Source organism: Phyllostomus hastatus, unplaced genomic scaffold, assembly GCF_019186645.2.
Source record: "Phyllostomus hastatus isolate PE091 unplaced genomic scaffold, TTU_PhHast_1.1 phas_contig_10, whole genome shotgun sequence".
NCBI lineage: Eukaryota > Metazoa > Chordata > Mammalia > Chiroptera > Phyllostomidae > Phyllostomus > Phyllostomus hastatus.
The window spans coordinates 1,340,355-1,353,806 of NW_025333499.1; the positions used below are offsets into that span (position 1 = coordinate 1,340,355).

The window sequence follows — 13,452 nt, forward strand, 5'->3', positions numbered from 1 at the left end:
GATGACTCCAGGGATACTTAGAACAGGTCAAGCAACAGATTAAACATTAAGGTGTTATTTATTCAGGTTTTAGGCCTCATCCCTGGACTTCGATGGAATTGGATGAAGAGTTTAGAAAGAGGTTGGAGGAAACAAAAAACAAAGCCCAGGTCACCCAAGCTCACCACCTTGCCAAGGTCTTAGAATTCCCGCAGGAACCCAGGGCTGGAGGCTGGGCTGCAAGAAGGGAGTGTCCCTGGGAGGTTCCAGTTTCTTAACAGGGGTACAGAGCTGCTGCTGCTCCTGCTGTGTGTGTGTGTGTAGCAGGGAAGTACGAGAGGTGTCATAACTTTCATTCACATCATCAATGCATCTCTCTCCCTGCTGCATGTTCATCTCACTATTCCTGACCCAGCAAAAGTATTGGTTCTGCTGGTCCTCTCCCTTTATAAATCTGCCTGCCTGCTCTCAAACAGCATTCAGCTTCTTCAGCCACAGCCACACCCACTCATCCTTCTATCTTCCCACTGACTGCACTCAAGGCACTGAGCTGGGAAACCAGGCCTCATTCATCATTCAGATGGTAACTTATAGCCCTAGGAGGTGTGGTTAACCAGGTCCTATCACCCCAAGACCAAGGACGCTAGGGCTCTTCTTCCCCTGGAGGAAGCTTGACAGGGGAAGAGGGAGAGGGTGGAGATGGGATAACCAGTCCAAAGGCCCACAAGCCTTGAAAAAAATCTCAAAACAACTAGCAAATAAGGGCCCAAACCATTTCCAGACCCACTCATTTCTTTCTCCGGACAATGGTCCAACCATCCTCTACTATATCCTCTTCCTTAATAGTCTGGGAATCTGGACCAGAGGATTCAGGCTGGGGACAGACCCCATCGGCAGCTGCCCCATCATTCGTAGCTGTGACCTGGAGGAGAAATAAAAAACAGCTAAATACAATGCCTCCCAGCTGTGGCCAATGAGAGACTCAAGGCTCTCCCAGCTTTGCAAGGATTGGCTTAGGAAAGTTCCTTGCCCTCTCTAGATAATACAACCACTACCATCCCACCCCCATCACTTCCCTATGATACTAGCTGATCTCCCAGAAAATTGAAAATATTTACATCTCCCCACCCAAGGGGCAACCCTTTTACCTCCATGTCCTCCACGCTGTCCGCATCATCCTCATCTGTCTCTCTGGCTGTAGTAAGTGTGGTGGCTCTAACCCTGCACTTTCTTTGGGTGATGCTGGAAGCCATCTCCTTCAGAGCGGTCCCATCACCCCTCTGGAAGTGGTGGAACATGGTATTCAGCTGCTGGCTCACCTATCAAGAAAACATTCGGCCAGCTGGATTTTCTATAGAACCTACAACAGCCCATGTTTGCAGCAAGAGTGGGGAAGGGTTTGGATTTTTCCAGAAGAGAATGGGGCTCTTTTCTTCCCCAAGAAGTTCACTAATGAAGGAACCACCTATGAAGGGCTCAGAGAAAGGCCCGAAACACTGAAGGAGGGCCTCCTAGCAGGGAAGGCAATCCCAGTAGGGGGAGTGATGTTAACCAGAGCAGGGGTGAAAAAGTACCTGGCCTGACCTGCCTTTGGAATGCGGATGAGGAATAGACCTGGCTGAGAATAATGTCTGAAAAGAGAAGAGGCAGGGTTTGAAAGGCCTTGGAAGAGTAGATTTCCCATTAGGCAATAGGGGGTCATAAAAGGCTCTTATGCAAGACTTGAGAAAAGAATGGTTAGAGCCAAGAGTCTTAGCCTAAAAAAAAAATACTTGGGGAAAAGAAAGACTGCAGGCAAAGAGATCACAGTTGTGTCCATGACATGCTCACCTGGGGCAGACTCCCATCCTCCACAACTGTATCAAACTCATTCGTCATGAGTTCCCCAAGGAAGTCCTCCACCTCATCTAGCTCCAAGTCAGCTGAGTAGGAAAGAATAGGGAGGGCCCTTTGGTCAAAGACCAGCCAACTTCATCACTCCTGCCTGCTACTCTTCAATGCCTATGTACTGGGTTCATATCTGGTTGGTGAGTAAGGATCCAAACAGTGAGCCTTTTATTCGTTGAAGTGCTCTGCATTTCCAGGTTTGAACATGAGAGACCCTTCATAATTGTGGCTCCACAGATACAGGAGGCCACAGACTAATGGCATAGGTAAGAAGAAATGGACAGAAGCACTTGCAATGATTAAATATCATAGCCTAGTCCTTGCTCCACACTGATTACTATCTGAACTTTCTAGTCAGCAAATCCCATCCCATTACTCACCTTAGAACCTGCTGACTAATTTTTCTCACCTACCGCAGTGTTCATATTATGCTTTTGGGAAGTAACTGTCCTGCTGGGTTTTAAAGGAATCTATTTAGAAAGCTAATGGAAAACAAAGGTAAACATGCTTCTTTTTAATTCTTATCCTTACCCAAGGCTTAACTATGTTAATGATTCTTGTGACTCTTAAGTAGGAGCTAAAGAAAAGTGCTTCTCTTACATAATTTGACTGGAGAAGCTTTTTCCTCAATGAACACTTAACAGAACTACTCTCCCATACTATGCCGTTTGGTCAACGCCGGCCTAAAGGACAAAATCAAAGGCATGTAAGGCCTTCCACATCCTACCCTTTTCCAGGGGCCTCCCCACCCCTCTGCTTTACTCTCTACCACTCCACTCCTCCACACACCCAAAAACACGTGCACATGCGCGCACACACTTAACTCCAGTGCTGAGCACCCTACCACTTTCCAAATATAAAACATAATCTCCTCATACCACAGAACTTATTTGAGTGTTGCTCTCCCTGCCTCCCACAAATAGTTAACTCTTTCTTATCCCTTATAACTCAGCTCAGCCCTGGCTGGTGTGGCTCGGTGAATTGAGTGCTGGCCTGCAAACCAAAGGGTCACCAGTTTGATTCTCAGGGCACATGCCTGCATTGCAGGCCAAGTCCCCAGTAGGGGGTGTGCAATAGGCAACCACACATTGATGTTTCTGTCCCTCTCTTCCTCCCTTCTCCTCTCTAAAAATAAATAAATAAAATCTTAAAAGAAAAACTCAGCCCAATCCCCATCTCCTCTAACAATCTCCAAGAGAAACCTCCCCCCAAGTCTTATGTTACCCAAGCACCCTGAGTTCCTCTTTATTGAACACCTATTACCCTGTGTGTAAATGCCTGTTTACTTATATGGATCCCTCACTAGACTGTAATCTTCTTGAGAAAAAGGTCTCTGCCTAATGTCATCTCCAAGACTAAAAAACCGAATGAAGAATTTTGTAAAACTAATACTATGCAAAAGGCCCTCTGCAGGGCTCCTTATTTCTCATATGATCCTCAAGACACAACAGAGGTGTAGATCTCTGTTGTTCAAATACTCAAATGTGTTTACTGAGCACTTAAAATGTGGCTAGGTCAAACTGAGATGTGATAAAACTGTAAAATACCCAGCAGGGTTTTTTTTTTTTTAAACAATATTTTATTTATTTTTAGAGAGACAGGCACGAAGAGGGAGAGAAACATCAATGTGTGGTTGCCTCTCGTGCGCCCCCTACTGGGGAAACCTGGCCCACAACCCAGGCATGTGCCCTGACTAGGACTTGAACCCATGACCTTTGGTTCACAGGCCAGTGCTCAATCCACTGAGGTACACCAGCCAGGGCACCAAGCAGGTTTTGAAAATTTAATGCTAAAATGTACAACATATCATTAATAGTATTTTATACTAATTACATATTGAAATATTTTGGATATATTGAGTTGAACACCATTAATTTCACCTGTTTCTTTTTACTTTATTAAAGTTGCTGCAGAAAATCTTTAAGTGAAATTATGTGACTTGGGGATGGATCTTACATCCATTTTAGGAATTAAGGAAGTGAGTCTCAGGGAGATAAGATGACTTGTCCAGGATGACACCTGCCCAAAAGGCATCTATCTGACCTCAGGATTCTGATTCCAAAGCCTGTACTCATTCCACGTAGCCCTCAGGTACCAACCGATAATTGCTCAAGAGTAAATGGGGACTCTCCACAACCTGCCTTCTGCTCCAGTCCCCTCGCCTCATTTCCTAATCCCACCAAACCCCCACACAAGTCCCAGCACCTCACACTCACCATTGCGGAAGAAGTACTCTTCCACCGCACCTCCCAGCCACTCGGCCTTCTCCTGGCTGTGCACTCCCCCGAAGCCATTCTCCACAGCGATCTGTGAACATAGGCCCAAGTGGACCACGTCAGCCCGAGAAAGAGCTCACTTGAGGTGACGTAGGAGTTCGCCACTTGTGCCGCCGAGCCTCAAGCGCCAATCTCGGCCAATTCCTATTCTGCTCCAGGCCCTAACCATTCCTGGCACAGGCCCCGGCCCCGGCCGCGGCCCCTCTCACCTGCAAGGCAGGCCAGGCCTCCAGGGCAGCGCGGACGCCAGCTCCGAAGAGGGCTCTCAAATCTTCCCCGGCGCCCGCCATCATCTGGCCGAGCGCCACGTGATGCCCAGGCAGACCAATCCCTCCTCAGCAAGGCCCAGGCACAATCGAAAACCGAGCCTGAGAACCCAGTCTTCTTTCCGCTGACCTGGCAGCAAGACTAGAGCAGTAGAAACATTGATCGGAGCAATGGATGACACCCACAAAGTTACTGGCATGCAGTATATAAATCAAAGGAAGCCAGAAGTGTGCGACACGTGGGTCCATGGGTTTCCGAGCCCCTGGGTTCTGGGCCACACTGCACAGAAAAGATGTGAGGAACTTATTAACAATACAGATACCAGTCCCTGGGGCAGAAGAATCAACCTCAGAGAATATAGCCTTAAAAATCTGTATTTAAAAAATCATTGTTAAATTTGTAGAACACTACACCCAAAATAGCAAAATGCACACTTTTCTGAAATGCACAAGGAACATTCTCCTGTTTAGACCATATGCTAAATCACAAAGCAGGCCTCAATAGAGTTAAAAGGATTGAAATCAATCAAAGGATGTTTTCTGACCACAGTGGGGTGAAATTAGAAATCAACAACTGAAAGAAATTTGTGAAATTCACAAATATGTGGAAATTAATGCACTTCTAAACAACAAATGGGTCAAAGAAAAAAATTACAAGGGAAATTAGAAAACATCTCGAATTGAATGAAAACATAAACACAGCACACCAAAATGTATGAGATGCAGCTAAAGCAATGTTTAAAGAGAATTTTATAGCTATAAATGCCCATGTGACAGATCATATTAATAACCTTCTACCTTAGGAAGCTAGAAAAAGAAGAACAAAGTAATCACAAAACAAGCAGAAAGAAGGAAATAAAGCTTGGAGAGGAAATAAATGGGATAGAAAATAGAAAAACAATAAACTCACTGAAACAAAAAGTTGATTATTTGAAAAGATCAACATAATTGGCAAACTTTTAGGTAGATTGGCTAACTAAAAGGGAGGGGAAAACTCAAATTATTGAAATCAGGAATGAAAAAGGTGACATCACTATTGCCTAGTCAAAAAAGACCGCATGGTGCCCTCACAGGTGTGGCTCAGTGGTTTGGGTATTGCCCAGCAAATGTCTGGGTTTCAACTGCTCCCCCAGTTGGGGCCATGTGAAAGGCAACTGATCAATGTTGGATCGATATTTCTAACTCACATCAATGTTTCTCTCCCTCTCTTTCTCCCTTCTTTCTCCTCTCTCTAAAAATAAATAAATAAATAAATAAATAATGTTTTTTTAAAAAGACCACACTGTATAATACCATTTCTACGAAATGTACAGAATAGGCAAATCTATACACAGAAAATAGATTAATGGTTACTCAGAGCTTGGAGAAGAAAGAAATGGTATCCAACTCCTAATGAGTACAAGATTTCTTCTGGGGGTGATGAAAATGTTCCAAAATTACATGTGGTGTTGGTAGTTATAGAGGCTGAGTTTTGCTCCCTTCAATTCATCATATGTTGAAACTTGAACCCCCAATACCTCAGAATGTAGAACTATATGCAGATAGAACCTTTAAAGAGGTAACTAAGGTAAACTGAGTCCATATGGGTACATCCTGATCCAATATGACTGGTGTCCTTGTAAGAAGAGGAGATTAGGACACAGAGAGAGACACCAAGACACATGCCTGCACGGAGAGATGACCATGTGAACATGGAGAGAAGGTGGACATCTGGAAACCAAGGAGAAAGGCCTCAGAAGAAACCAAACCTGCCAACACCTTGATCTCAAACCTCTAGTTTCCAGACTTTAGAGAAAATAAATTTTTACACTTAAAGCTACCAATCTGTAGTATTTTGTTATAGCAGCCTTTGCAAATTAATACAGTTGCACAACTCTGAGGATATACTAAAGACCATTGAACTGTACACTTTAAATGAGTGAAACTTATAAATAATATTTCAATAAAGCTGTTCTTTTAAAGATTTATTTATTTATTTATTTCTACAGAGGGGAAGGAAGGGAGAAAGAGGGAAAAAAACATCAATGTGTGGTTGCCTCTCACGTGGCCCCTACTGGGGAACTGGCCAGCAGCCCAGGCAAGTGCCCCAGACTGGGAAGGGAACAGGTGACCCTTTGGTTCACAGGCCGGATCCCAATCCACTGAGCCACACTAGCCAGGGCTCAATAAAGCTGTTCTTTTTATTGTTATTATTATTATTATTATTATTATTATTATTATTATTATTATTATTATTATTATTAATGTTTGAATACAGTTGTCTCCATTTTCCCACCACCACTTCCCCCTCCCTACCCACCCTGACCTCCCACCTTCAATCCTAAATATAACCAGAGACATTGAAGTTAAGAAGAAAGCTGTCCTTAGAAAAGTATTATAGATGACTTCCTCTCACAGCAGAGTTTGCAAACTTTGAACTAGATCATTGTTAATAAACCATACTGGATGATTCTGTGCCTGGCCCTGTGCTGAATGCTGTTGGGTCCTGGGGTTTGGTCAGATGCTCAAGAAGCTCCAACTCTGGCATGCAAAACTTGTCCAAGGACCATAGAATATGATCAGTGCTCAGGGTGAACCTAAGTTTTGAAGGGCCTGAAGGAGATACAATTTTGCAAGTCCTGTTTAAGAAAAATAGTACAGCCCTGGGTGGCGTGGCTCAGTGGATTGAGTACTGGCCTGCGAACCAAAGGGATACTGGTTCCATTCCCAGTCAGGGCACATGCCTGGGAGTTGCAGGCTGTGTCCTCAGTTGGAGACATGTGAGAAGCAACTGATTAATGTATCCCTCACACATCGATATTTCTGTCCCTCTCTCCCTCCCTTCCTCTCTCTCCAAAAATAAAAAATAAAATATTCTTTAAAAAAGAAAAATAGTACAAATTTAGGTATGACAGTGAATATTGCTTCAGATTTACAAAAGAAATCTCAAATTTTATGAATTATAATTTTTAAGCTGACAAATGCCACAAACATCCTCAAATACAGAAAAATAAAATATTCTTATTAATTGCCTGATTCACCCCTCTACTAATGTTTTTATTTTTTATACCCTCTTGTAATATTACAATTATTTAGTAATAAATATGACAAACAAATATGACAATTATTTAGTAATAACATTTCCTAGAGAAAATAAAATGAATTCAATCCCATTCAGTTGATCAATTTTTTAATTATTGGTATTTAGAAAAGCTTCAACTTTGCAACGTTATTATTAGTAATGTACATTTTAAGATTATTGTCAAATTTGAGGAAATCTCTATCTAGTTTCTTTTACATGTGAGCTGTAAAATTCCAGGTTTTTAACTGTTCCTGTGCAGTGACAAATCTTAAATGTGCTTGAAATTTACAATGCTCAATGAAATAAGCTGGGGTTTGGAACTGGCCTGTGTTAAGTGTAGGGCACAGAAGCCTAAACTTTATTAGTTCTCCAGCTCAGTGCAATGCCATAGGAGAAAGGAGCACAGGAGCCCAGAGAGACCAGCAGAGGGGGTCCCTGAACCAGCAGTGGGGGTGTGAAAAGGCTCTCAGAGGATGCCTCAAGTGATACAAAATTTGAGTGGAATTTTGCCTGGAGATAGGGAGTTTCTGCATGAGGGTGGGGTTGTTTCTAAAAGAAAGAGTCCTTCATGCTGAAGAAATAATGTATACAAAGAATCAGAGACAGGAAACTAAGTGCTGTGAGATGAGCATCATGACCATTCCCAGACTGATAAACTCAGGAAGCATAAACTCCTACCCGGCTCCAGAGACTCATTCTGACAGACACAGCAGTTTAGACTGAGTTCAAAGAGGCCCAAATGAAGAAACTGAGATTAAGCACCTCTGCCTGAGTTCCTAGGGTCTGAAGCCTCAGATTTACATGGAGATTAGATTCTGGTCTCCAGTTCCAAAGCGTGTGGGGTTTTTTCCCATACCACCAGGCAACTCTCCAACATTCAACTGAGTGTGTCCTACAATTCAACTCAATTCTGACATTATCTATCTGGAGGTAGTAACAGATCCCATAGATTAAGGGCTCAGTCCTACAAGATTCACCCCCATACCCACACTTCATATGCCAATTGCAAATACAGGTTGCCACCAGTGCTTCTGACCAACAACTGAGATTCCAACTACCATATCCTTGGATTCTATTAACTTGCTAGCCCAGCCCATAGAACTAAGAGAAACATTTTACCAATAGTAGATCACGGGTTTGTTATGAAATGATATATTGGGAACAGCCATAAGGAAGAGATGCATAGGGCACGGTATGGAGAAGGTGTACAGAGATTCCATGCTCTCCAAAAGTGCCACTCTCCCCAAATTTCCACGTGATTATCAACCTGAGAGCTCTCTAAACCCTGTCTTTTTGGGTTTTTATGAAGGATTCGTCATAGGCATAACTGAATAAATCATTAGCCATTGGTGATTGAACTCAATCTCCAGCTTCTCTCCCGTCCCAGGAGGTCCAGGGATAAGACTGGAAGTTCCAACCCTCCAATCACATGGTTGGCTCCCAGCCCCCATCCTTAGGTTACCTAGGAATTTCCCAAAAGTTACATCATTAGCATAACAAAAGACACCTTTCACCACTGTCATCACATAGGAAATTCTAAAGGGGGATTAGGGGCTCTGTGCTAGAAAAGAAGTGGAAGACCAAATTCCAAATGCTTATACCTTATTATAAATCACAATATCACAGCAGGCCTGCTAGAAATCCCTACACATGGAGCCCCATTTTGGGCTCCAACAAGCTAAGGCTTCTGAATGAAATCTGAGATAGCCTCAAGGCTGAATTTTAGGCTGACTATACTAAGTGACAGAGTTTTTTACTTATTCTGTGCCTTGAACCCATCTTGCAATCTGGTGAAGCCAATATATTTCTCCCCAGAATAATGTTTTTAAATGCATAAAATAAAATATAGGATTACAAAGGAAACCAATTATATTAAAATACAGTTATGAAAATATTACAAAAGTGAATTGTAATATATGTTTCTTTATTAATGCATTAAATGCAGTGATCAATTAACACGTTAAATGACTACAGTACTGCAATTTCAAATTAATGATAAATGTAAACAATATTTTAAGAGATCTGCTATGAAAAATATCCGTGTATTGATGATAAAGTCATAGCTACTGCTAATACTACTGTGGTGGGTTGCCTACATTTACTATTGAAAGAAATGTCAAATGTCATTGGAGGTTAGTGAAAACAAGATATAAATTTTTTTTGGCCTTGACTGGTGTAGCTCAATGGATTGAGTGTGGGCTGCAAACCAAAGGGTCATGGGTTTGATTCCCAGTCAGGGCACATGCCTGGGTTGTGGGCCAGATCCCCAGTAGGGGGTGCATGAGTGCAACCACACATTGATGTTTGTCTCCCTCTTTCTCCCCAAGTTTCTTTTCCCTCTGTCTAAAAATAAATAAAATCTTTAAATATATATATTTTGCATTCAAATTTACACACAGTCAAATTGAATTCTATGCATGACACTTTTTAAGTCCATGCATCCCAGGTTAAGTACTCCTAGTCTAGATCCTACTCTGAAGTGGACATTTCAGGCTAAATTAAGCCATCAGATGAAGATAACCAGATTGACATGTCAAAGACTGAGCCCCCAGTGTAAGTGTCCCAGAATGAGCTTCTAGGTTATCTATTTCATTGAACCCCTGAGGAAGCTCCCACACTGAGCCCCTAGACTGAACTCCCAAGACATTAATGCCAAAAATGAATCCTTAGACAGGCATCCAGAGAGAGGGGGTCCTTGACAATCCAGACTAAGGATGCCACATTGAATCTCCAAAATGATGACTCAAGGCTAATCCCCAAAACTGAGCTAGCCCCCTTGCACTGAGGCTCCAAAATCTGGGCCCACAAACCCAAAGACCAGAATGAAGCACCAGACTGGCAATGTGAGGCTCATGTAACCCTACACTGAGTCCCCAGATAGAACCCCAAGAATCAGGTTCTCAGACTGAACTCTCATATTGAAATACTAGAATGATCCCCTGGTCTGGGCACCCTATAAAGAGAACACCAAGAATAAAAGTCTTAGATTGAATTTACCAGAGTGTCCACAGCTCAGAAATTGAACTGGATCTTTTAGAGTTAAGCTTCTAGACCAAGATCCCCCCAATTGTGATCATAAAACTGAATCTTACAAATTGAGTTTTTCTAACCTCTCAGACTCTCAATTCATACCCAAGAATGAGTACTCAAAATGGTATCACAGAATCAGGGGCTCAAGCCAAGACAAGGGGCTCAAAGGTGTCAGCCCCACACTCCGTTCTTCCTTTCCTCCTTTGGAACAGAACTCGTATTTTTAGTTGGGTAGACCTAAATCTAACTGAAAGACTGTATTTCCCAGTCTCCCTTGCAACTGGATACAACCATATGATATAATCTTTGGCCAATGAGATTTAAATGGAAGAGAGGAGCAGTTCCTTGGAATTATTTTTACATGAGAGAAATAAAGCTTTCTGTCTTGTTTAAGCCATCATAATTTGGTGGTTTTCTGTTACATGTAACCATATCTGATGCCAGCTGAATGGACTGATGTTTGAGCCACAGTGATTCATCACTTTAAGACTGAATCCTGACGCTGAGCACCTAACAATGAGTGATCCAGAGAGAACTCCTGACTAACAAATACAGTGAGATTGATCTCCAGTACTAAGAATAAATAGCAGTGCCTGAGCCCCTAGAAGGCAACCATAAAGTATGTGGCCCAATTTCTAGACCGAACTCCCAAAATTATATTCTCAGAACAAACACTCTGCTGGAGCCCCCTGAAGAAGCTCCCCAAGCTGTGTACAAGGGACTGCATTTGCAAAACGAAGTTTCAGGTCTCCATACTGAGGGCATAATCTAAGCCTCCCCAAATGAAACTCATGTCACCAACCTCACAATGAACCCCTGGATGAAGCACCAGCTTGTCACATCCAGAGTGAGCCCTTTGTGCCTAGTAGACAGACACCCAGTTGGAGATCCCAAGCTGAGTTCTCTAGAGGAAAATTCCTAGCTGGAGCTCCCTGAAACTGATCCACCAAATAGAGGTCCTGAAATTGAGTCCCTCAGGCTAAGGCTCCAGACTGACTTAGCTGCAATGATCTACTCATTTTGTTCAGATTGAACCCAAATATAGGCTCCCAGAGGGAATGCCTAGACTAGGATTCCAAACTGATCCCTCAGATTGTAATATTCAGATCAAGCCCCTATACCAACACCGAGATTACCAGTGACAATTCTTTATCCTCACGAGAGGATATGTTTATTGGTTTTAAAGAGAGAGCAAGGGAGAAAGAGAGATCGAGAGAGAAGCATGAAATGACAGTAGTGAGAGAGAAACATTGATTGGTTGTTTCCCATATGTACCCTGAGGGGGGACTGAACCCACAATCTAGGTATGTGCCCTGACTAGGAATCAAACCCACAACCTTTTGATATACAGAACGACGCATCAACCAACTGGACACCCAGGAAGGGTACCACTGACAATTTTGAAACTTTTCTGAGCCCTGGGCTTCTGAGAAACAGCCATGGTCAAAAATCTTCTTGCCCTTTTGTGCTCCGAGAAAGGGCTAACTGCAAAAGACATTCCTGCTCCCACATATTCCAAGATAAAACACGGCTCCTCCTTTCTTCATTTCCTCAGATAAGACCTGTCTCTATCTTTCCTCACCACATCACAAGACTCCCGAATCATCTACCCTTGTCTACTTTCCTCCATAAAATCCCAGTTTCCCTTTTCTTTGAGACATTTCTCATTAGTGTATAGTCTTTCTATTGCAATAGCTTGAATAAAATCATCCCCTAAATTCTTTAGTGCATTTTGTCTTTCATACCAATCTCAGTCTTCTCATTGAGGTACATTAGTCTCAGATCCTCAGAGAAACTGCCTCATTCACTCATTTACCAAATATTGATGGAGTGCTGAGTATGTGCCAGACACTGCACTAAGCACTAGGGTGCTAACAGGACAAAGCCTCTACTTTAACAAAGCCTACATTTGAGTCAGCCAGCATAACAGGAGAGAAAGGAACAGTTTTTTATAAAGATTTTATTTATTTATTTGTTTGTTTGATTGTTTGTTTGTTTGTTTATTTATAGAGAGACTGGAAGAGAGGGAGAGAAACACCAATGTGTGGTTGCCTCCCATGCACCCCTGGCCGGTGAACCTGGCCCACAACCCTGGCACATGCCCTAACTGGGAATCAAACTGGTGACCCCTTGGTTTACAGGCAGGCACTCAATCTACTGAGTCACACCAGCCAGTGTTGGAACAGTTTTTAATAGGGTGACCAGGGAAAGTGCTTCTAACGATGTAACATTTAAGCTGTACTCGTAAGGAGGAAATGGAGGGCCAGAGGAAGAAGGTTCCACACACAAATGCCAGGGCAACAGAACTTATTATGAGAGGAAAAGAGCTCCAATAGATGATGTGTGTGACACAGACAAGGGCCTTATTAGTCATGTCAAGAAGCTTCAATTTTATTTGAAATATAATGGAAATGTTCTATGCAGGGGAATGAAATGACATGGTTCACTTTTTTGAAAAACCACTCTGGCTGTGTGGAAAAGGAAATATAGAGGGGCAAAAGTGGAAGCAGAGAGACCATTGGGAAGCTATTATAATAGTTCAGACAAGAGACATGGTGGTTTGGTGTAGGTTAGTGATAGTGGAGACAGGGAAATGTAAACAAAATATAAGATAAATTTTAGAGCTAAAATCAATAATACTCTGTAATAAATACTACTTTGTGTAAGAGGTGAGGGAAGAGGATGATTCTCAGCTTTCTGGTCCAATAACTACTATAGAGAAATGTGGCAGGAAGACAGACTTGGGAGAAATACCAGGACTTCCGTTTTAGACATGTTCAATTTGGGGTGCCTATGAGATGTTAAAGTGGAGATGACAAGGGGGCAATTGGGTCTACGGGTTCAGAGAATGCCAACATTTAGAGATCAGCAAAGGAAAATGAGAAGAAATAGACATGTTTCAAGAAGAGGGGACTGGTTGATTGTGTCAGATGCTACTGAGAGGACAAGTAGG

At 42.6% G+C, this 13,452-nt stretch overlaps 1 protein-coding gene across 1 annotated transcript; it reads right to left on the minus strand.

The window, feature by feature from the left end:
- Positions 1 to 39: 39 nt before the first annotated feature.
- Positions 40 to 4,469, minus strand: TSR2 (TSR2 ribosome maturation factor). The gene is made up of 5 exons (XM_045833041.1): positions 4,352 to 4,469; positions 4,083 to 4,173; positions 1,810 to 1,901; positions 1,128 to 1,298; positions 40 to 901 (listed from the first exon to the last, which is right to left on the minus strand). Exons 1-5 carry the CDS (start codon positions 4,433 to 4,435, stop codon positions 767 to 769), a joined length of 573 nt encoding a protein of 190 aa, XP_045688997.1. The 5' UTR covers positions 4,436 to 4,469; the 3' UTR covers positions 40 to 766.
- Positions 4,470 to 13,452: the final 8,983 nt, after the last annotated feature.